Raw genomic sequence first — 25,518 nt, 5'->3', positions numbered from 1 at the left:
CTCTAGTTTCTAACTGAAATTACTGCACGTGCAGACACCGTTCCTCAGGCCTTGTGTCTGCCTCCAGCTCTGCTAAGGAGACTCGGCTGTGTTTCCAGCGGCACGTTGCCCAGTGTGGTCTTTTTCGGTAAACTTTCATTCCTATCTGCAGTCTCCAGCACATTCAGGAACCCTCCACACCACGCAGCCTTCTGGGTACCAGCTTCAGATCCCACAGGATTACACTAACAACCCACCCTCCACATGGATGCAGAGCCCTGCCAAGCCAAGCCCCAAGGCGACTCTGAAAATCATACTCAATCTGCTATTTGGGAAGACAGTAAATCTTATTCATGGTAATCACGTGCAAAATAGACTCCAGGGCAGCAAACAAGAGAAATAAGAGAACATCAGGAAAACAGAAGCCCAGGGAACCCGGGCCCTACCCACGGCTCTCATGTACTCACGGGACCGCTGAAGGCCAGGAACAACTTGAGGACCACGTCCTCGGAGAAGGGGGGGTGGCGGGCCACCAGGTTAATAAAACGCTTCAGCGCTCTCCTCCGCGCTTCGATGAACTCCCTGTCGGCTGAGGACAGAGCATGGTCACCGGACTGCCTGGTGCACGTGCCCCTCTGCCAGACGTGGGCCACACTGAGAGGAGCTGGGCGCACACCAGGCAGCCACCCAGGGACCCGGACAACACTCCCGAGGGAGGCAGTCCCCACCTCCTCGCCCTGCCCCCGCAGACACACCAGTCAGGAACTGCCCAGAAAACCACACAGTCCGTTTGTTTCAGGCAACACTCTTTGATCCCCACCTGGATCATCCCAATTACAGATGTCGTCTATAACCCTTCTGTAATGAACAAGTGGGTTTTGCTGCGCCCATTGTTTCACCCGTTTTTCTATTCACATTACTCAGAACTCACTCTGCAATGGGTCCGATTATTAATTGCTTTCATTCGGGTCACTTATTTTCACTTCAAGGAAAAAAGGTAGAAGTGTGTACTGATACGTTAAGGGTATTTAAGTCCGACCACAAATAAAAATAGTGTTTCAAATATTACTTTTAAGTTATTGAAAAATGCCCCTCGGGACCATAAGGAACCCTTCTACAGAAGCTGCCTTGTCATTAACGCTGAGCTACACAGTGAAGCATTTGTGCCCCGTTTCCAGGTCCAAAACACGTAAGCAGGCACCTACCCCAAGACATTTTCGTCTCCACTGCCCTGAGCGTTCCTTCCCCTTTCAATAGGATGTTATTTGCCTGTGGTGCTCACATGGGCCAGTAAGAAAATTGCATTCTCTAGACTCTGGGCTGGCCGGTGACCAGTGAGAGACAAAGGTATTTATGTACAATTTTAAGACATTTCAGAATGCTGACAACTGGACTGCTGCATTAAATCCCAAGTTATTTCCCGGTTCAAGTACATCATTTCTTTAGATTGTTGGGAAAATGGCAGAAAAATCAACTGGTCGGCTTTGGGCACTCGCTTTCTCATTGAGTTTTATTTAGAATTTGGGAAAAGGGCAGTGGGACAGGATCGCTCAGAGCGCGAGAAGGACCGCCGTCGCCCCACCCCTGCAGGCCTGGGAGAAGCAGGCCAGTCCAGAGGGCCTGCAAGCTGTGGTTTCACTTTGCCCCCGGTAACTGCAGGTGACACAACAAACATGTGGCATTTTTCATCTCCTTTCAGATGCAGGGTAGGGTAGGTCACCTCACTTGCATTTACTTCCGTGCTCCCGAGAGACCACCTAATGCAATGCCATGGTGCTGCCCTCTGCTGAGGTGCAAGAGTGGGCAAAACAAACCATGCACCTGGGTGAGATTTGGGGGTGGGAGTGGGGTCTCAGGAGCCATGGCCAGGAAGGAGAACTGGGGTATGCTCTTTCTCCCTTGCACAACGGGGGCCTCCCGACATGTCCATTATCAAGCCGAGTACTCGTGTAGGTCAAGGGTACCAGCTGACGTCACCATCCCCACACCAGGCCTGGGTGCTAAGACACAGCTGTGACCCAGGATAACCGAGGGGCTGGTACTGCAGCCCCGCTGCCAGCCCTCCTGCTGGAGCAGAGGGCTGGAGGAAGACACCGATGGCCACGTGCAGAGTGGCATCCATCCCGGAGCCAGGACCTCCCGGACATCGCCCCCTCCCCCACCTCCAGCAAGCCCGCTCTACCTCCCAGCATCCTCTTGGGCGGCAGGGCTGGTACCATACGGTAGGGGAACTTGTGGAGCAGCAGTTCGTGGAAGACCACAAAGTCGTTGTAGCGTCTGTACACAGATGACTTGAAGCGCTGCGAAGAAGATGAGGGAAAGGTTCAGCACTCAGATGCGACACCACACCACGGCACACGTCACCATCCCCTCACCTTCTCTCTCTACCACTAACCAGAACCCACGGCAACAGTACTGCTAAAGCCCGCACTTCTCTCACCAGGCCTTAAGGTTTGCTAGCAACCTTTAAACACTGCACAGCTCGTCTCATGACCAGCTGTCCTGTTCTGGATCTTCTGAGAGATATGACTGCACAGGCCTTGTCGGCTGCTGCGGTGGGCACCCGTCGTACCCTTAAAAGGGAGCACTTTACTTCATTTCACGTCCTCAAGACACACCTTCAAACAGTGCGAACACTGCAGCACCTCTCCCTCCACCAATGACTGTCTAAACTCAGACAAACCCTGACTATAAAGACTGAAATGCAGAAGACGGTGGACTCCAGGGAAACGGCCAACAAATTCCCTGTAGACCCATCACTGATGACCCTGCGGGCTCTACGAGACCAGCACGCTGTGGACAGAGTGACCTGGTCTGGGTGGACCCGCAGAGTTCACACGAGCAGCGAGCATGAGCAGCCGTCTTTAGCACTCAGTATGCTACATGGATTACTAACCACATTCCTGAGCAGAAGGCGCCCATCTGAGTAGTCTACACACTGTGACGCCACCTCCAGGACATTCTGGAAATGCAAAACTATGGGGACGGGAAGATCAGGGGTGGCCCGGGGCTCAGGGGGACCAGCAGGTGGAGCGCAGAGCATTTTGAGGGCAGTGAAACTTCTGTGTGTGGCACTGTCATGGTGGCCACGTGCCCTGCTGCAAACCCATGGAATGCTGACTACAGGCTCTGACGACAATGCCGGGTCAGTGCAGGTGCGTCAGGTTAACAAGTGCCCCACCTGGTGGGGGTGTTCAATGTGGGAGAGGCCGTGCATGTGTGGGGTCAGGGGGAATCGGAAATCTCTGCGCCTTCTGCTCAGTTTTGCCGTGACATAAAACTGCCCCAAACCAGAAAGTCTGTAAAAAAACATTAAATATGCTACATGAAGAAAAACTGAGAAGTCAGGTGTGTGCACTTCTGTTAGGGAACCTACGCCTTCTGCCTCGCTGTATTTACTCCAGACTCTGGTGAGAATGGCGACAATACGTGGCCCCGGAGGCTGCCCCACTGTTCACACATGAGCAGGCTCGCCCTTTCACACACGTTTCCAGAGGTAACTTGGGCAAAATTACCACCTTCTAAAAATGTTCATTGTGAGGCCATCAATTAACTTAAGGAACAGGGGACTTTAGGAGACTGAAGAGAAGACCAGCACGGGTGCACTCACAGGGACAGCAGCGCCTCCTACAGTGGAGCCCGTCCGCCCTCGGGGGACGCGGCCCCAGGAGGAAGAGCCATGCCCCAGCAGCACGGCTGGTTCTCATGCTGCTCAGCAGCCCAGAGGCCACGAGCCACGGCCATGCCAGTCGGCAGCGCCGTCCTTGGACTAACCGGAGGAAGGAACTGCACGCCGTGGAGCAGCATTGACAGCTGACAGCATTAGGACAGCCCCAGGTTTTGTCACTGCTGCTTGAAAACAAAGTGAAGAACAAGTCCCGTGATGCTTGATTGTCACTGGGCACAGCACAAGCATGAGGGGAGAGCTGCCCATTGGGTTCTGAGAGCCGCCCTTTGACCTGGGATGGTGGCTGAGACCTTCCAGCCAAAACCTGTCTGCCTGACGATGCTGTGGCAGTGGCACTCTGCCCCACCTGTGGCCACACTGCTCTGAGAGTCCCCCACAAACACAGCAGGACGCCACAGTCCAAAAGGTGTTCTTAGTTCATTAATTAGGAAGCCCCAGGACCAAGAATAAAAACTCCCACCCACATTTATTCTAACTGAACCCAGATATGAAAAGATAGTAGACAAAGGGACAGAAAGGTCAGCACTGCTGATGCCACTAGGTTCTACACATGCACGGCCAATCCTGGGGCGTTGTCTGGCACCTGATTAACTCAGAATCAGGGTGCCCACCAGGGAAGGCAGGCTACTATGGGGTTAGACCCACACACGCCACCCTGCCCCGCAAACGGGACTCGCTACTCGGAGGCCATGCATGTCCTTGGGGTCCACATTCTAATCCTCTGGGATGTCCAATACTGCAAACTGTCCCGGGCTGGCCAGGCTGGCCTGTCCCGGGTTTGGCTCTGCAGACTGCCCACCCAAATGAGCGTCCTGAGAAGCAGGGCCCAGAGCCCAGGGATGGCAAGGAACAGCTGAGCCACAGGGCGTGGCTGAGCCAGCTGGGGGCGTGGCTGGGCCAGGGGGTGTGGCTGAACCAGCTGTGGGCGTGGCTGAGCCAGCTGGGGGTGTGGCCGTGCCACCACAAGATGCAGGGACACACGTCATGGAAATGAAGGTGGGCAGCTTAGTTCTCTGACATCCAGTTCTGAGTCTTACCTTTAAGCCGAGCAAACCGAGTCTGCAGCCCTCTGGCCCTTCTCCTCACACCATTCCTGTCCCCTACCCGCCCGCGCACGCACACAGTTTGCCTGTTACCTGGCTGGAAACCTCATACTCCACATGCTTCAGGAAGAGGCCCTTCTTTTCAGGAATGAGCTCCACCTGCACAGTGTCCCTGGCCAGCAGCTCCTGCAGGGTGTGTGACAGCAGCAGCGGGTTCCCCTGCGGCATCTGCATTCGCCTGGGGTCCGGGTCCCTCCGCTCGCTGACCTGGGGTATTGGCAAGTCTGGAGAACAGAGGGTGGGTGCTCAACAGAAACAGCCGCTTGGAAGGTGGAGGCCCCACCAGCCCTCCGTCTCTCCACGGTTAGCTCAGCACGTGGACTCTGGCCAGGTCACATTTCAGGTTGCGGACTGGACGCCTAGGGGCAAGTGCCTCTGCTCCTAAAAATCACTACTCCAGGAGGCGTCCACCTGCTTGTGAATCAGTAAATACACTCACATTTCTAGGACCAGTCACAACTCCTTCTCAACATGGGGAAGGAAAAAGAAGTGACATATTTACAAGTTGTGTGCAAAAGAAGTCTTCCTTTTTCTCTAGAGTCAAGAAAGGGGATTAAGACAAAACAAATTGGTATAATTTTCTGCACGTCCCCATGTTTGTACAACACATACTACTTTGATATACCAAAACAATCATTCTCATTTTTAGAACACCTACATGCTTGCTTAGAGCTAGGATTCCTGATCCTACAAACAAAGAATTAAGCCCAACAATTTCAGCTTCCTTATAGACAAGAAGTCACCATGTGTCACTCATAGAGCAGCAGAAGATAATTCAGAGAGATCTTATGCTTAACAAACAAACAAGAAAATCATGTTAAAAAGTCAGTTTGGTTTTTAGTACAAAGAGTTCTAAAGAGAAAAAAGTTCATTTCAATTTTTAAAAATGAAGGTATGCCAGAGGGGGGCAAAGTCTTATTCCAAATAAGTCCAACAAGCTGTAGATTTCTTTTCTCTTTTTACCAAATTTTCTCCAATGTGATTGTATTGCTTTTTATAATTTACTTATGAAAGTAACACTTCAGTTCAATAGTCCAGCTCACATCCTAAACAGAATTAATGACTAGGTTATTTCCATCTGTGAAATTACTTAGCATTGGAGGATTCAAAACGTAGCTGTCTTTAACTGAGCTAAAGTTTACAAAAGAAAATAAACTAAGGCCTCAATATTTACTAGGGAAGCCCCAAAGGCCTCGTGAAGAGCCCGCACAAAACTAAGTAGCAAGTGCTGGAAAACAGTGAGCTCCCAAGTGAGGGCATGCAATCCACCACCGAGACACAAAGAAAATAGCAGCACTTCTTTCTGTATTTTGATCTCTTCCTTTTTCATTTCTATTCTGTGGCATTACTATAAGGCACATAAGAGAGTAGTGGAGGAGCATGTGCATGTAACTTATTAAAATATAGATGTAGATAGACGTGTGCACATCTAGGAGTGTGTATATGAGCATGTGTGCATGAACGTGTGTATATGAGTGTTGGTGTATGTCTGACTGTGTGTACATGAGTATATGTATATGTGTGTGTACGTGTGTATGTGTATGAGTGTGTACAAGAGCGTGTATATGAGTGTCAGCACATAAGTGTGTGCATATGTGTATACAGGGTGTGCATGTGTGTGTGTGTGTTTTAGGAGTGCCCAATATCCTAATGGTCAAAAATGTGTGGGACCAGGCCGGCCCGGTGGCTCAGGCGGTTAGAGCTCATGCTCCTAACTCCGAACGAAGGTTGCTGGTTCGATTCCCACATGGGCCAGTGGGCTCTCAACCACAAGGTTGCCAGTTCAATTCCTCGAGTCCCACAAGGGATAGTGGGCTCCGCCCCCTGCAACTAGCAACGGCAACTGGACCTGGAGCTGAGCTGCGCCCTCCACAACTAAGATTGAAAGGACAACTTGACTTGGAAAAAAGTCCTGGAAGTACACACTGTTCCCCAATAATGTCCCGTTCCCCTTCCCCAATAAAATCTAAAAAAAAGAAAAAGAAAAAAAAATGTGTGGGGCCACAGCTCTAGAACATACCTGTTCTCCCAAGCCATCCCAAGGACCCCAGCCCCTTTCTGTGTAAAAATGTTGTGACAGCCTGAAAACTGTGTTTACACAGATTCTGTAGGCACCACAGAGATCCTTGATGAGCCAACAAGCGTTTCTTACGCAGCCGCTCCAGAGAGTACAGTGAAGGGTAGGACAGGCGGCTGAGCTTATGAATCATCTGCCCACTCAGCTAAGAGCTGCTTTGTGTTACAGACCATGTCAAGCACAGCGTGCAAATACCTACACTCCAGGGAGAGTGGAATCACCGTGATCACTCTCCAGCACCCTGAGATTTAGAGAAAGGGGCCGACCCACAAGCACCAGAATACCAACTCGGAGGGCAGGGGTTTCCCTGGCTGTTCTCAGATGCACCCTGGCTTCTGGGAGCGCTGGAACATAGTAGGGGGCTCAAGGAACACTTGCTGAATGAATATTTAGTGACATCTACTGTGTTTTCAGGAGTGAAAAAGACCATATCTAGGGAAAAGCAAAGTCTCTTTTCACTAGAGCACTGACTATGTGGGAAAACAGGAAATAATACAACTAAAAAGGGAATGGGGGAGAATATTTTTACCAGAGAAAATATGTGCAAATCATGTATATGGTAAGGAACTTATATCTGGAATATATAAAGAGCTTTCACAACTCAGTGAAGAAAAGAGAGAGAGAGAGAGAGAGAGAGAGAGAGAGAGAGAGAGAGAGAGAGACAAATAACCCCATTTAAAAATGGGCAAAGGATTTGCACAGACATTTCTGTAAAGATTTACCAACGGCCGGCAAGCACATAAGATGTTCAAAATCATCAACCGTCATGAAAACGCAAATCACAGCCACAGTAAGATACCACCTGCTATGACGGCTCCAATCAAAAAATAAATTAAAAGACTATAATACGAGTTGGTGGGGATGTGGGAAACCCTCACATATGCTGGCAGGTGTGTAAATGGTGCGGCTGCCTTCAGAACCGCCCAGCAACTCCTGAGAATGTTAGACATGGAGTTACCACGGGACCCAGCATTCCGCCCCCAGGAATATCCCCCAGAGAACTGAGAATGTCTGTCCACACACGAAAAGCCCAAACGTCCCACTGATGAATGGAGAAATGAAAGGGTGTACCCACGCAATGGAGTATTTTTCGGCCATAACAACACATGAAGGACAGTTCACACTAAGACGTGGATGAACCCCGAAAACATGATGATGAGTGAGGGAAAGAGGCGCAAAAGACCACGTATGGGACGATCCCACGCACATGAAACGTCTGGAAGAAGCAAATCCATGGAAACAGAAAGCAGACCAGTGCCTGCCAGGCTGGGGGGGGCTGGAGGGTGAGTGCTGAAGAATAAAGGGTTTTTTTCAAGGTGGTAAAATGCTCTCAAATCGATTATGGTGAAGAGTGCACACCTCAATATACAAACACCACGGCACTGTCCACTTCACAAGTGACTTGTATGGCATGTAAATGACATCGCTATAAACCCTTTGTATGTAAACGGTGGCTGACATCAGTAAATGGCAGAGTAAGGACCTCCAAAATCCCTCTTCTCTACAAAAACAACAAGAGCACTGGCAACAATTGTCAGAATCAGCTTTTTCAGAACACTGGAAATTGAGCAAAGGTTTGTGGCAATGCAGGATCCATTTATTGATATAATAAGTCATTTAGTTAAAAATAAGGTCATATGGGAGTTCTTATAAGAGAAGACACGTGAAGACCCAAAGACACAGACACATGGGGAGTCCACGGGACAATGGAAGCAGAGAATGAGGGGCCACAACTGCAAGCCTGGGGACCCAAAGATGGCCAGAGCCAGACACTGGGAGGGGCAAGAAAGGTCCTCCCCTGCAGTCTCCAGTGGGAGCACGACCCCACCGACGCCTGGATTTCAGATTTCTGGTCTCCAGACTGAGACACAACATGTTTCTGTAGGTTTAAGCCCCTCCCCCATTCACGCCTGATCTGGGGTGCTTTCTTAAGGCAGCCATAGGAAGCTCATACAAGAGAGTTTACAAAATTAGTTCAGAAAAGTCATTAAATAAACAACAACAAACAGCAACAACACCTGGGGGGGAATCTGATTTCCAGAGGTACCACACTGTATTATTTAAATTGTCCAATTTCCAACAAAAGTTTACGAGACATACAAAGAAACAGGAAAGTATGGCCAAACACGGGACAAAACAATCAATGAAAACTCCTTGAGGAAGCCCAGACTTTGAACTTACCAGACAAAGACCTTAAATCAGCTATTTTACATACGTTCAGAGAACTAAAGGAAACCATCTCTACAGGACTAAGGAAACAATGAGAACAGTGTGTCACCAATTGGTTATATCAATAAACAGGCAGACAAAGAACACGATAACAAAGAACACGATAAAAATTCCGGAGTTGAAACGTTCAATAACTGAAATGAAAAATTCACGAGAAGCTCCACATCAGAGCTGAGTGAGCAGAGAAGAATCAGCAGACTTGCAGATCGGTCAGCTGAGATTTCCCAGTGTAAAGGACAGAAAGAAAAGAATGAAGATGAAGGAAGAGGTCCTCGGAGACCTGTGGATCCCCGTCAAGAGTACCCACATGATCACCAAGAGAATCCCAAAAGGAGGAAGGGCTAGAAAGAATATCTGAGTAAATAATGGCAAGAATTTCCCTAAGTTTGATATAAATCATCTAAGAACTCAAAAAAACTCCCAACCAGGATAAATTCAGAGTTCACACTCAGACGCACCATAATAACCATTCAAACTGTACAAAGACAAAGAAAAATCTCGAAAGCACCAGGAGAGAAGGGACTCATCGAATGCAGTCTCCTCGATGAGGTCAACCGCTGACTTACCAGGAACCAGGGCGGCCAAGGCCGCAGGATAACCTGTGCGAAGTGCCCAACGACGGAAGGATCAACCAAGGAGTCTACATCTGGCAAAAAGAGAATTCCTCACCAGGGACCTTGCCTACAAGACATGAACCCACTTGAGGCAACAAAAACCACCAGTGACGGTAACTAAGTACGTGAGTAACCAGAAAAGACAGCGCAAATGTATTTGGATTTGTAACTCCAGTCCTAGCTGATTTTAAAGGCAACTGTATAAAGCAATACTTACAATGTGTTTTGATGGGCATGCAGTTTACACAGATGTAAGTCTAGGAGGCTCACAGCAGAGGCGGAGAAGGAATGGAACCGTGTGCGGGAGCAGCTTCATAAACGACTGAAATTAAACTGGTATGAGTCCAAGCTAGATTGTTCTAAATATTCACTATAACTCCCAATGGTGACCACTAAGAAAGTAAAAACTACAGTAACTGAGACAAGGGAATTCAATGGTACACCAGAAAACACCTATTTAATGTAAAAAAAAAAAAAAAAAAATTAAAGCAGTAATGGAAGAGTAGAGGGAAAATGCAAGGCAGTGGGGCAGAGCTCGCTGGCGGAGTACCGGAGGTCTCTATTAAAACTTTTAAATAAGACCGTTTGCTCTGGTAAGGATGTATTAATTTTGATGATTTTCCTGATTGAAATAATATTCCAACACAGAATGTAAACTCAGTAATGATTACCAAGTGATCTCTTGCTACTGAAGAATTTGAACTTTGATCACAGGAGAATTGAAAAGACACAACTCAAACGACACATTTTAATCAAAGATACTATTCTCGCCCTTAATTGGTCTCAACCACCTTAAGAATCAACTCTCTGGAGAAGTTTCAGTCACAAGAAAGCTACGATTCTACATATCAATGTACTAAATTAAACTAGGACAGCCATATTCCCAAAAAAGATGTATTAAAAGGAAAAAGGATCACTTCAGACAAGCCGCAGTGCCACGTGATGGACTGCTCCCTGCAGAAAGGGTAGGCCACACGAGGAAGAAGCTGGTCTGCTGCGGAGTAACTGAAGTTCACCGAGAGGGCGTCAATACTCTTAGAAGATGGACAGACACCCTCTCAAGCCAACTGATGCAGCCCCGTAGACCAGTGCCTGGACGATGCTCCGTCCACCCTCCCTGTCCCACAGAGCTAGAACAGATCACGGGGGAAGCCCCGTGCAGAAAGCCAGGGACAGAGGACGGGTACTGACGGGGCTGAAATCCAGTCTGTTATTTTCTCGCTGTGTGGCCTAGTGACTGACCACCTCTGAGCTCATAATGAGAAAAACACGGGGCAGGATGCCAGCCCCTGGGCCCGGCCGTCACCATCTGGGCCTATCTAACAGCATTCCTGCCCTGCATGCATACTTGGGGCACAAAAGTGCTCTGCAGGGGGGTTCAGACTCAACCCAGACCCTGGCCTTGAAATGCCACTCACATCCGGGAGACGCTGGGCACGGACGTAGCTCTCAGACCCCCAGGCTGCGTGCCTCGTGTTAACACCACCTTGCACAAAGGGCCATCGTGGGAACTGCGTGAGACCGCAGAGCTGAAAGCAACGAGCTACTAGGAAACATTCAGGAAACCCCTTCCCTCTGTTCCAGATTTATGTTGCTGCCATCCAAACAGATGTTGTAAACCCACTGACTAACATTCAGAACGTAGTATCCCGTGACGTGTTCAGGGCCATCAGCTCCAGGCTGGCCCACAGATCGGATCCGGCAGGCGTCACAGAAACCTACACGCCGAGGGGGAGCCATGTCACTCCCAAGCCAGCCACCAACGCACCGTGAGCCACGTAAATGTCTCTGCCTCTCTACAGCACGAGAAGGGAGCCACCAACGAGCAGTATTTAGTATTTATTCCTTTCCGACATCCTGTGCTTCTCCAAGTCAGCTACCCATGAATCAGAAGCAATGAAACTTCAAACACATGCACACAAAGCCGCGGTCCTTGCCCACACACGTCCGTCACAGCCTTTCAGCAGCAAGCCTGCCAGTTCACACCCAGAGGTCCAGCTGCACGTGTCTGTCAGTGCTAACGTCTGGGGCTCTTACTCATCAGAGCCCCAAGCACTGGGAAACAGGATTCGCCCAGCGTCACGCGTGTCCTTATCTAAGCCAATCCTAGCAAATGCAGAAGTCACAGACTGAGGGACCCTCCGCAGAGTGGGCACAGGCCAGCCACTCACTGGCGGCCACCCCCAGGATTCATGCTGACCCCCGTAGAGGGGCTGAACTAAGCACTGTGAGGTCCCCCATCTCCACTCGGCCCAGGCATTCCCTGGGTTCTCCCCGCTGGCAGAGAGCCCCCCAACGCAGTGTAAAGTGCTTTTCAAACCTTGAGGAGCCAGCGAGGCAGGTTCCTATGGCCCCATTAGTGGCAGGGTGGGATCGAACGTGTCTTCTGATGGACTCCAAGTTCAGGGTTCAGTCCCACACAGATGTACCACGACCACCATCCTCGGTGCAGGTTGACCAGAACGTGTGGACAGCAAGAACCAGCGAGACATGACACAACCACAGGCCCAAAGCCTCCAGACTGAGTCCTCAGAATCACCTGAGGGCTGTGCAAACACAGGCGGTAAGACGGCACCATCAAAGGAAAAGGAAGGAGGGAGAGGGCTGCTGGCAGCACGTGGAGGAAACGGAATCCTTGTGTAGCTGGTGCGGCTGTGAACAGTTGTGAGGCTGTGAACAGTTGTGCAGCTGCTGTGCAGGAGCCTGGCAGGTCCTCAAAAAGGTCAACACAGAGCCACCATGTGACCCAGCGATCCCACCTCCGGGTCTGGGCCCAAAAGAACTGAAAGTGGGAACTCAAGGAGATGTCTGCACCCCACATCCACAGCAACGCTGTGCACAGCAGCCAACAGGTGGGAGCAGCCCGGTGTCCACTGACGGGTGAATGACAGACAAATGCAGTCCCTCCTCACAGTGGACGTTACTCGGCCGTACAAGGGAGGACACTGACACCTGCCAGCGTGGACGGACCCTGAGGACACTGTGCTGATGAAACCAGCCAGTCACAAAGGACACACTGTGTGATCCCACTGACAGGAGGACCTAGGGGTCACATTCACAGAGACAGGAAGTAGACGGTGGTGCCTGGGCTGGAGGAGGGGAAACAGGGAGTTAGGGATGAATGGGACAGTGTCAGTTCGGGAAGATGAGAAAGTTCTGGAGATGACGGTGGTGATGGTTATTTAGCAGTGTGAATGCACCTAATGCCACTAAACCACACACCTAAAAATGGGTAAGTTTATTTTATGTGTATTTTACAATTAAAAAAAAAAAGAAAAAAGAAAACCCGACTGCTAGGCCCCACCCCCAGAGTCTTGGGTAGGGACTGAGTCTGAATTTCTATCGAGTTCCCAGGTGAGGCTGCTGGCCCAGGGGCCACAGTTTGAGAACCATTGTCACCGGGCGAGCAGAGGGAAGGAACACAGTGCCTCGGCCAGATCCATGCCCCAAATCTAACAAAACCCAGGTGCACGTTAACGCTGCTTGTGTTTGTTCACCAGCTAGGGGAATGAAGGACCACCTGTCACACTACAACTTTCCCACCAAAACAACATGAAATGGGGTCAGTAGCTGTTCCAAATTTTCAACATCAGTGTTCCTGCTCAGGCTCATGAACCGGTTTCTGCCTTTGATTAGAACACGTCTATAAGCTACCGTCCTTCTGAAGTCAACACACAGCTCTCAGGAAGTGGAAACAGAAGGTCCCTTGCCCCCAGTGTGGCCGTGACCTCAGAAACAGAATTCAGCAGCTGGCTGGCTAGGGGACAGCAGGCACGCCCCCCACGCGGCGCCAAACCGGGCTGTCTCTCTTATCTGCAGACAGCGCTCCTTACAACGTGACCCGTCACGCGTCAGTCCTTTGATTGTCCCTAACTCACTCAGGAACTCAAGGAAACACGAGCTTTTCTGGCCTCAATTTCATGAAACGTAAGGCTTCTTTTTCTTTTAGTAACTTATTTCATGTAACATTACAATATTTTGAAATAAGGAAACTCACTCTGACCCTACAATTTTGCACATTACTCTCGCACAGATAAGGTTATAACAGACGATTTTTTTCAGTATCAAGCATGTTTCGGCACGACCACATTTTTCTTTAAACTTTTCTGTGAAGCCAAGAACCTCCTAAGCGCCTACCACTCAAATAATCACTATGAGACTGTTTTGCTCCCGTTCACTCTCCTTATATATCTTTTAAAAACATTTACATTTGGTTTAATTGTAAATATTCAAAACATCCATGAAAGGATGGACAATTGAAGAACCCGTGAGATTTCCCTGAAGATGACACTCTGCACCATTGTTTCTGAAAAACATCTAAACTGTCCCCGAGTCGCCCTCTGCATCCCCACCCCCCATTCAAAGGATCCAGTGTCGTAAATCTGACGGATATCACTTCCAGGCAGGTCTCTGCCTTTTCACTGCATAAGTACCCATAAAATGCATGCAAATATTATACTTAATTATATCTAGGAAACATGTAACTGTTTTCTTTCTCCCATTGGCTTTTAAAACTTTTGTATAGTGCAATAGAGCATACAGAACAGCGTACATATCAAAACTGTTCTGCTCAGTGAATTTACACACCAGTGTAACAGGACCCAGAAGAAACACCACATCAGGAGCGCCCCACACCCCTCATGTCCCTTTCACTTGGCTCCCGCCCCAAGGGTGACCACTGACTTGTATCACCACAGGTCATCTTTGCCTGTTTCTATGTACCTAAGTGGACTCAAACCGTGAGTTCCTCTGTTTCTGACTTCTTCCCCTCAACGTGCCTGTGCCGCCCACACGTGTGCCTGCACGGAGCGGCACGCAGTCAGTCCATTCTCATTGCCAGGACCCATGTGTGATGAGGCCACAATCTAGCTATTCATTCTGTGGCTGCTGGGCGTCTGGGTAGTTTCCAGGGTTTTCCTGTTACATGCAGTGCTGCCCTGAACATTTTAGCATGTGTCTTTTCGTGGACACGTATACACATTCCTGCTGGGCACACGCCTAAGAGGGAAAGTGCTAGATCCCAGGGTTTCATATGTTCAGCTTAGGAAATATTTCCAGTTTTCCAAGCTGACTGAGTTCATTTACACTCCATCAGCGAGGGTTCCCGCTGCCTCACACGCTGGCCAACACTCAGTATTTTCTGTCCGTTTCCCCTCGCCATCCTGTAGCCCTTCACCCCTTTAACACGGTTGCAATTAATTCACCACTTTATGCTGATTTTTCCCTTTTACACCACAACCACTGTTCCATGTGCCTGAGCTGCAGTAAGACTTCTCTGCACTGACTGTATGATATCTTAGGTACGGAACTGAAAATCATTCAGCCTTTCTCCTACTAACTGTTTCCTGCTATTATAAACAGCATGATGAATAATACCCTCATTCACAAGCTATTTTGATGTATTTTTAATCCAGTCCTTAGAATCAATTCCTAGAGAATTCCATCTTTTCCTGTTAACAGACACGTCCCCAAATGGCTTTTCTATTTCCACACAGACAATCCTACATCACTGACAGACACGTGTGAGGAAGACCTTCCTCAGAAACTCTCTTCGGAGAGCTATGTGGTCACCTAGTGGCAACAAAAAGAGAAAAAACTAAAAATGTATGTCTCCCTAATCGAGGGTCGGAAGGACAATCATTTAACGCGAGGCTTCCTCAAACCCACTGCCACCCCAGAATGTTCTTTCATCCTTTCAGCCAGCAAACGCTCCCCTGCGTTCCCTGCTCCTCAGCACGCTGGCTTCCTGGCTGCTCCCGGAACAGAGCAGAGCACGCACCTGCCTTAGTACCGATGTCCCTGCTCCCGGCTGCCGGGGACACTCCTTCCCCAGATACCCTCCTGACCGACTCCTTCATCTCCCTTGAATCTTAGTGCAAACTTCACTCTCTCGGTGACATTTACTCAGTGACCAGTGCAGCTTGCATCGCCACCTCTCGCCACAGCGCTCTAACGCCTGTCATTTATTCATTATGTCCACTGGACGCTGTCCATGTCCCAGTGCGAGAACCACGGCTCCAGGACGGCAGGCCTCTATTTTGTTCGCAGATAGTATCCCAATGACCAAGGCAAGGGACAACACCACTGGCTTGTTTCCATAAGACGTCAGAAAACCTGAAGTCAAGGGTGAAAACCAACACCTGTCAGATGATTTCCTCTGACTCACAGTGGAGCGAGAGGAAGCAGCAGAGGGGCCCACGCGGCTGCTTCCCCATCAATCGTCCAGACCCTGCTTCTGAAAGGGCCCATTCAACGAGTCAGTTCCTCAGAAAGCCTCCAGGGTCTCTCGTGTTGGAATGCTTATATGTGGGGAGGCCCAAGGACTTTTTCCAAAGTTTAAAAGAAATACTATTTTAACTAATCTGGGGAATCTTGGAATAATTTACAAAGGAAGTAAAAGTTAAAAAAAACAATCCTCGTGTTTTTGGTTTTTGTTCTTACTTTAAAACTCTCATCCTGGGTCTGCTTGGTTCAGTCTGAAAGTGACTCAGGCTTTCTATGATCTTTGGACATGAAAGTGAAAATATTCCAAAATAGCTGACAGGACTAAGTGTCTCGATCCCAGTGAAGACTAAACGGAAAAGCTGCATTCGCAACCAAATTGGTTCCTTCTATTATAGTAAAGTCTGAAGCAGTCACCCAGTGTTAGGAGCCACGTGAGATACAATTAAATCCATTTAAACAAGCATTTACTGACCTGTGGACAGGGTCACAGGGACCCTGCCATGCAGCTACCTGAGGCTTAGACACCCAGCAATGCAGTTAACTGACCACAAAACGTAACACCTTGGAAACTGGCAGGAGCAAATTAGGAACTGTGAAAAATGTCACAGTAAGAAAAACATGTAGTCATTTTCCCCCCACAACTAAATCCGCCCTGGATTCGGAGGCCTGGTTTTCCATGCAATGAAGAAGAGACCCTCACCTGGGTCCTGTACGCCCCAAAACTCCCAAGTCAGTTAACTAGGGTCATTAGACAAGGGAACTCAGCCTGTGCTCCACTGAGTTAGCGAAGCGATGTGTTGTGTGAGAGCTGTGACCCTGAACTCGACTGGAAACAAACTCGGCCTGACACCCAGATCCCCAGATTGCACCAAATGTTTTCTGTAGACATGGTGTGGAGTGTAAACCCACACTCAAATGAGGCAGGTAAACAGCTCCCCCAGGCCCCTAGGGCACACACTCGGGTCCACAGGTCTCTCATTACGGCCCCTTCGTCATGGTAAAGGGCACTCCCTTTCTGAAAAGAGTGACGACACAGCACAGTGGTCTGAGGTGGTGCTGGTGAGGAGAGTCATCACATCTAACCACCCCACTGTGAGAAAGCCATCGAAGGGGGCAGCTCCGTGTCCAGGAATGGCTGATACGGGAACCCGTAAGCGAGGTTCCGATGAGTGACAGCAGCAAAGGGACAACACCGACCACTTCCTAACTGAAGTCAGACACCTGCGTGTGAACCCAGCTGTGCCATTTACTAGCCGTGTGGTCCTGAGCAAGTGACGGGACTGGTACATGCCTCAGTTTCCCCATTTGCAGTAGGGCTGATAAGACCACTTCCTTCACGGGATGCTATGAGGACTGTCTTTTATGCACGAGGCACACAGCCAGTGCTCCAAAAGGCTTCCGTAGTTACCAGCACGGCCGCCCCACCACTGTACTCTGCAGCGCCCGCCCCACCTGGCAATCTCTTCCACCGAGCAGGCAGGAGGCGGGATGCTTGACACGCATTACACAGTCGTCTCAGGGGCACAAGTCAAACTTCTACAGACTTCCGTGACTCCCCACCTCCCTGTGTAAGAAGGAAGACTAGCACCGCACAAGCCACCACACCTGCAGACCGTCCTCAGACTCTCAGGGGCTGAAAGCGTAATCCTCCATCCCCTTTGGGCACAAGGCCGCAGTGGGGGCCTCTTCTGGGAAGGCCGACCCACCACCAGCCTGGGCTGGAATTTCTCAAGAGTTGGGAGGTGAAATCCTGGTCCTACAGATAATTAACTGTGCTAAAAGTGAGTGTCCCCTGACTGTCCTCTACAGGAGATGGCCTCTGCCAAAGAGATACTGTAATAGCAGGCGAGGCTCCCAGACATCCTTCCTGCTGCAATGCAGAAGCCAGAGGCACCCGGGCCCTGGGTCCTGCTTCCGGCTGGTGCCAGGGGCCCTGAGACAGCTGGACGGATGGGTGCCCTGGGCCAGCGCCAACAACACTCAGATGGACATCAGAAACAGGGGGTCTCCTGTTGATTAAGTGTAGGAGTCTCCACTAAGAGGGATGAAACATGTATTTCACTATAAATATCCCTCCAATATTAACTAGAGAGTGGCAACAAAGAGAGCCCCAGATTCCTACAAAGCTATTTTAAAACAAGACCCTTTGCACCCACCTCTGCTGGCCAAGCTGTGTTGTTGGCAAGTCCACTTACTATAACAGGATTTGGGCTTTCCACGACATTCTCTACTGTGAAACGTACAGTACACATACACAAAGGGATAACTTTGTAGGTCACAAATGTCTGGACACTTTAACAAATTACATACCAAACGCGGGGTACCCCCATCCAAGTCAAACATTAAAGGACCACCAGCATCCTGGAAGCCTCCTTGTCCTGTCTCCCCTGGAGCTTGAAACCCCTCCCCTACCAGAGGGGACCACAGCCTTGTTGTCGTGGTACCGCCCCCGCCCATTACACAGTTCTAGCACCTGGGTGATTCTGCATGTTCTTGAACTTTACACACATTGGGGCCACACAGTATTTTCTCTGGCTTCTGTCAACATCCTCAGTGGAGGGTGAAGAGACTCAGTTGTTGTATCTGCAAAAGCCACTGAGCAGGACATCTCAAAGATCACCTAAGGACACCTCCCTAGCTCCACGCCTAAAAACTGTGCTATTAAAACTGATTCACACGCATAGCTGGTAACAGCGGATACCTCCAGGCTGGGGAACGACTTTAGGGGACAGAGACTGCCACCAAACACACGCATCAGGACAATTTCTAATTCTGATGTCATGAAAGAATCATATTCTGGAAAACATGTGGCAAGCGTATCTTTGACACTTTTTTCCGACTCTTATTTATGACATTAGCACTTTAGAAGCACGTGTGTTACGTTCCTCCATGCATTCTTATGCAGACATTACACAGAACATTATGAAAGCTGTTTTGAGCAGTGTAGAAAAGGCACACAGTGTAAATACACTATGAGGAGAGCTCTGCCAAAAGCACATGCACACGAAAAGGGAAATGCACTGAAATACAGTGGTTGCGTAAGAGAGATGGAATTATGGTTGACTTCTCTATTATCAAATGTACTGATGGTCATATTACTTATGTAACAAACAACACTCCTCAAAGCGTCGATTCACATCCAAAGGAAATTGCATGGGCTTGATTACACCTCCTTCCTAAGACGTCTTAGGAGACAACTCGGCCAGCACAAATCGGTAGGGACGATACTTGGAAAATACTGTAAGTGTCCTTCTCGGAGGCAGTGCTACCCACCACTTTCTCCAGTCCCTACCCAGCTTCCCTGGAATTACCCAAGCAGCACAGAACTTCACTTTGTACTTGCTCAGCAGACATACTCCAGGCTGCTGAAGAGTGCTGAAAGACGCCCCAAACACCTGCTCCACACACACCCACAGCAAGCGCGTTCTCCTCCAAGCCAGCCAGCGAGAACGGAACGGCCGGAAGTGTAGCCTCCAACCCTCCGAGCTTAACTAACAGAACACCTACCTGAGCCTGCTGAGTCCGCCGGCCCACGTGACATTGTAACCCTGAAATTCTCACACACGTTTACCCTAAGCCTGGCTATGGTTTCGTGAGGAGTCTGTAACAAAAATAGGCAAAGGACAAAAACACTACAGTTCTTCAGGGGGCTCCGTGATCCCCGCGTCCCATGGGGTGGCCTCCCACCTGCACCCCCCGAGGCATCAGTCACAGGGTGGGCTCCCCTTAACCCACACAGCTGCACACATCTGCCCTCGATTCCCCACTCCAGTTTCTCGCCGCCACCCCAGCAAACATGATGGGCAAAACATCTCTTTGTGCTGCGTTTTTCTTAGGAAGGACAACACACACCAAACCAGAATTCCCCACACGGAACATCAGTTTCTTGCTAACCACAAATTCTGCCAAAATCTATTCTACGTAATAGTGCTTCAGTTAGTTCCTCTTTCTTCAAATTGACACATTTTACCTTGCAAATAGTGTGTGTGTGGCAGAGAGACTGTACAGCCCAGTAACACACACTTAATATTCACATAGCCACCATTGTTACCAAATGACAAGGTGATACTACCCTAAAAAACTTGTGATTAAAATGCAATTCTATTCAAACATTGCAGCCCTTTCTACGTGGCAGATACTGTTCTAGATAATGGATGTAAAGATGATAACAAAAAAAAAGATGGTAACAGTCTGTGCCCGTGAGGAGTTCAAAAGGGAAATGTGCGTAAGAGAGGGAGGAGGATGGTCAGGAAGGTCTTTTACCTGAATGCAAACACCGCTTTGAGGTATAATTCAATCACAGCCCAATGCATACATCTTAAGTGACAGCTCGGTGAATTCTGACATGTGTACAGGCAGAGCAGCGGGCCAGAGATGGTAGCTGGAGCACACAGGGCATAGAGACCACCCAGGCATGCAGACGGGGCGGGGGCTGTGTGACAGGCAGTTCTGACTTGACACCCTCCAGACCACCCCCCTACTACCCTATCCCCCACCACCCTCCCACAGACAACCAGGAAGCATCCCCAGGGTTTGCAAAGACAAGTGGGTCTGGTGGAGGAAGCCAGATGGAATGAATGGAAAGCCACAGAATGGGCTGCTCTACAGAAGTAAAGGCCAAGTGTAGGCCCACAGGATGGCAGGGCAGCCAGCTCGGGCTGGGGTACACAGTGGAAACCTGCACATATTTTATCAGTGCACGATGCAATCCAAAAAAATCAGGCTAGACAATCAAGCACACATCACACACATTCTTGGCCATTCTTTTATTTTTTACTCTTTATTTTTCAATTACAGTTGATATTCAATGTTATACTAGTTTCAGGTGTACAGCATAGTGGTTAGACATTTATAACTTACAAAGTGATCCCCCAATAAGCCTTGCACCCGCCTGACACCACATATAGTTATCACAATGTTATTGCATATTCCCTATGCTGTACTTTCCGTCCCCATGACGGTTTTGTAACTACCAATTGTACTTCTTAATCCCTTCACCTTTTCCACCCTGCTCCCCAACCCCCCTCCCCTCTGGCAACCATTAGTTTGTTCTCTGCAATCTATGAGCTTGTTTCTGTTTTGTTTATTTTGCTTTTAGATTCCACGTATAAGTGAAATCATATAGCATTTGTCTCTCTGTCCAACCTATTTCACTGAGCATAATGCCCTCTTGGTCCATCACATTGTCACAAATGGTAGGACACAATTTTTTTTATGGCCAAGTAATATTCCATTGCCTATATGTACCACCTCTTCTTTATCCATTCATCTTTTTTTTTTTTTAACTTTTACTTATTTAAGTGAGTGTTTCCAGGACCCATCAGCTCCAAGTCAAGTAGTTGTTTCAGTCTAGCTGTGGAGGGCGCAGCTCACAGTGGCCCATGTGGGGATCGAACTGTTGTTAAGAGCACCGCGCTCTGACCAATGGAGCTACCCGGCCGCCCGCTGTCTATTCATCTTGTGATTGGAGCATTTAATCCATTTACATTTAAACTAATTATTGATAGTTATGATAGTAATTCTTGATTTTATTGTTTTCTGACTGTTTTTGTAGTTCTTCTCTGTTCCTTTCTTATTCTGCTGCTCTCTTCTCTTGCATGTTGATGACTTTCCGTGGTGTGGTGCTTGGTTCCTTTCTCTTTATTTCTTGTATGTCAGGTAGATTTGTGGTTTGTGGTAACTATGTGCTTCATACACACCACGCTATGTTTACAGTCGTCTATTTTCAGTTGCTGTTCATTTAAGTTCAACACATCATGAAATCACTACCATTTTTACGCACCCCCTTCATATTTGTGTCATTTTTTTTTTTTACTTCTTGTGTGTGTATCCCTTGATTTACTGTTGTAATGACACATGATCTTCCTGCTTTTGCCCTTCAACCTTTGTCCTAGCTTTCGTGTTGGATGAGCCACTGCTTTTATTATGTTTTGCCTTTGTCAGTGAGAATTGTTTTCCTTTGTGATATTTTCTTATTCATATTTTTTGTTATTTTATTCCTTCTTCTTTTTCTTAAAGAAGTCCCTTTCACATTTCTTGTAATACTGGTTTGACGGTAATGAACTCTTTCAGCTTTTTATTATCTGGGATCATTCTCTGCCATTCTTATTTTAAGTCACAATCACTAAGCTTTATAACATCAAAACAGGCCCTGAAATAAACTTTCATCCTTCCCAGTCAAGGAACACAGTGTTCTGGTCAGTCAGCTATTTCAATAGTTATAATTTCAATATAAAATCCACAAAGGGTTTCTGTCCAAAATACAAAAAAGGATTGCTACAAGTCACGAAGAAAAAAGACAATCCTATAAGAAAATGGGCAAAAGATGTGAACAGTCAGTTCAGACAGGCCACCCAAGGTGAAAATAATATTACAAGAAACTAAACCTCACTGATAATCAAGGACATACAAATTAAAACAAAAGTGAAACACTTCCTTAATTTTTTTAAGCCTGAAGAGAGTGTACAAAGTTGGTATTTCGTGTTGGTGAGGTTATGGGGAAAGGCTGCTTTCACTGCGTCGCTGTTTTATGTACAAATTGTTGCTGTTTTATGTACAAATTGGCAACAGCCTCCACAGAGCATGTGCGGTCAGTACCTGTTAAACAGAGTGTGCAAACCCTACGACCCAGCAATTCCACTCCCAGGGCATCTACTACAGGTCGGCAGAATAATGGCTCCCCAAAGATATCCACGTGCTAACCCCCAGAACCTGTGACTGTTAGGTTACATGGGGGAATGACAGTTGCATATGAAATTCAGGTTGTTAATCCCCAACCTGAAACCAGGGCGACAGCTGTGGATTGTGCAGGTGGGCCCAATGTAACCCCAGGGGTTCTTCCAAGTGGGACAAGGGGAGAACCAGAGCCATGACAGCATGAGAAAGATGTGGCTCCGGGGTGCTGGAGAAAGGGCACCATCAGCCAAGGAATTCGAGAGGCTGCTGGAAACTGGAAAACACCAGGAAACAGATTCCCCCCTAGGGCCTCCAGAAGGAAAACAAGCCCTGGCCACACCTGTATTCTAGCCAAGGGAAACCTTTTTCAACTATTGAACTCCAGAGCTGGGAGGTGATTCATTTGTGTTGTTTCAGCCACTAAATGTGTGGTAATTTGTTACAGCAGCAGTAGGAAACTAATACTCTACCCTAGGGACACACGGGTGGTATTGCAAAAGGAGGTGTATATTTTCTGAGTACACATACGCATAAAACATAAAAACAGAACTGAGATGATCTATCCCAAACTGGTAACAATGGTGTCCCCTGGTAAAGAGGGGTGGCTGCAGTTGGAGGGAGATTTTAACTTAATCTATAATGGGTGTTTTTTTATTTTTTTAAGAAAACGTGTTTGTCCATGAATTGCATAATTGAAAGTTAAATTCTTAGAAAAGTAGTTACCATTCACAGCTTACGCTTCAAAGAATTGTAAGACTCCTAATGCTAAACAGCACAGTGAACACAGAGGTTTTTTTCTGACAGTCCCAAAGGCACCACAAAGACCTAGAGCTCATGGGCCCCACAATTAATAGTCACGGTGGGCGCTGGCTGTGTGCACACGACACCAAAGAGGAGAAGCCACAATTACATCTTCAACAAGTCAAAACCGATCTTTGCTCAAGTGTGAGATACACACATATCATCCCTGGATAAACTCACTCTCAAAGGCTCAGGATTTCTGACTTCAGCCCACCTCGCCTCGACCCCCAGCAGGACACACCCCTTAACGTGCCCACTTTGGGCAAGCCAGTCGGCTCTGGGCTTAGTTTTCCCAGTGTAAACAAACAAGGTCTGCTCTGCCGCTTTGCTGGCTCGCAGGTTGGGTGAAAGGTTTTAAATGGACTGAAATGACAGGCCACATCCGCTGTGCCTGCGTGCGCCCCACTTTGAGGCTCCCCAGGCTGCAGGAAAGCGCTCTGTAAATTGAGACATGTCAGCACTGCCATACCATGAGCACGCCTAAAATCACCGTGGCCCCAGGAAGGCCAACTTCGTGCGAAGTCCAAGGAAGTCCAGGGAGGGCAGTCTCAGAGAGCTTGTCCTGACGGGGAATGACTCTACAAGGCAGCTGTCGGGTGAGTCCTGCAGGAAACAGCTAGAGCAGCCCCTATGCCTGCAGAGACCCCTGGGACCCCACATCCAGCGACTCTGAACTGCTTTGCCATCCAGGGGAAGGAGTATTCCCACCCAACCACCATCCCCCATTTCCAAGTGCAACCCAGCCAAGGGGTCTAGTCTGGCACCCTGATATAGGTGGGCTCAAACGGGGGACCTCTTGAACACAACGTTCTAAGCGACGTGAGAGCCATCACATGCTTTCCCCTTACACGGCTCCAAGGGAAAAATAACTAAAGACCAAGCGGCGGTGGGGGCAGCTGTCTAGACTCAGTCTCACCCAAGGTCTTTCTATCAATGAGACCAATCCAACGACCACCCCCTCCCCTTCCCCTACCCCAGCAGCTTCATCCCCACTCCCGCCTCCCTTCTCGTCCTAATGAATAAACGGAGAGCCCCCGGGGTCTCACTTTGAGCGTGGCCTCCTCAGGGACACCAGGCAGACTCCCAGGAGGAGTCTCCCACCTTTATGCTCCCCTTCCAAGAAGAAACAGTAAGTCACACCAACACCCACCTACACCTATTCTGCAGTTAGAGGACTGGGGGGGAACACGTAAATAAGAGCATCCTAGAAAAACCAAGCCTCCTGCAAACTTTTTACGCTCACCTATTAAGAAAAGCACTTACATACAATGTGCCCGCTTTACTGATGAGAACACAAAAGTCCTGAGCGGCCAAATTACTTGTCCGAAGCCCCGCAGGTCCAGGGGATGTGCCCCACGCAGAAGGACAGCGAGGCACCGCAGGAAGCGTGAGGCGGGCGGGCCCCCTGACCTCAGGGGTCTGGACCATCCCGGGGAGACGCGGACAGGAGCTCGCGGCGAGGCGCAAACCTGGACAGGTGCTGGGGTCCCCCGACCCGCAGCAGCAGACCGAGCCCCCGGCCCGCGGAGCCACGCGCGCTCCTGGGAGTGAGAGAGGGGACCCGGCAGGGCGCGGGGCGCCGGGGGCAGGAAGTGAGCCAAGGGCCCCGGGGTTACCGGGGGAGCAGGCCCAGGTGGGCCGCCTTACCTGCCGCCAGTGGATCCGCCTCCTCGTCTGCCTCCTCGTCAGCTGCGGCCGCGACTGCCGCCGCGGGCAGCGGGTCCATAGCACCGCCAGTCATGTGAGCGCGCGCCACGTGACTTCCTCCGCGCCCGCCCTCCCGGCCGCAGCCCGGCCTCGCCACGCCCACTCCCGCCTCGCCACGCCCACTCCCACGCCCGGGCCCTCGGGCCCCGCCCCGGCCACGCGGTCTAGGGCGGGAGAGGCGCGTGCCCGGTGCCTGCGCTCCGACTGTCGTGTGTGCGCAGCTCTTCCCGGCGGTTCGCGGCCCGCATCCGTCGCCCACTCGTTCGCTCCCCACCTGCCCTCACTGAGTCACCCGCCCACTCATTCATTCGTTCATTCACACGCCCGCTCGCCACTTCCTCATTTGTCTACCCACGCACGCAACTGTCTCGCACTCACTTGCTCATTCACGCACTCCATCCCGCATTATCTCATTCACCC

General features: G+C 49.4%; 1 protein-coding gene across 1 annotated transcript in view; it reads right to left on the bottom strand.

Moving 5' to 3' along the window:
- Window positions 1–25,152, bottom strand: part of SNX8 (sorting nexin 8) — a 35,519-nt gene extending 10,367 nt beyond the window's left edge. Inside the window, exons 1-4 of the mRNA XM_033096000.1 lie at window positions 25,039–25,152; window positions 4,804–4,994; window positions 2,162–2,279; window positions 447–568 (exon numbers count right to left, since the gene is read on the bottom strand). Coding sequence (XP_032951891.1) covers window positions 447–568; window positions 2,162–2,279; window positions 4,804–4,994; window positions 25,039–25,132 — 525 coding nt within the window. The 5' untranslated portion in view covers window positions 25,133–25,152. The remainder of the gene's footprint in view (window positions 1–446; window positions 569–2,161; window positions 2,280–4,803; window positions 4,995–25,038) is intronic.
- Between the last annotated feature and the right edge of the window lie 366 nt (window positions 25,153–25,518).

This window comes from Rhinolophus ferrumequinum, chromosome 24 (assembly GCF_004115265.2).
Source record: "Rhinolophus ferrumequinum isolate MPI-CBG mRhiFer1 chromosome 24, mRhiFer1_v1.p, whole genome shotgun sequence".
In the NCBI taxonomy this organism is placed as follows: Eukaryota; Metazoa; Chordata; class Mammalia; order Chiroptera; family Rhinolophidae; genus Rhinolophus; species Rhinolophus ferrumequinum.
This window is presented reverse-complemented; position numbering and strand designations above follow the sequence as displayed.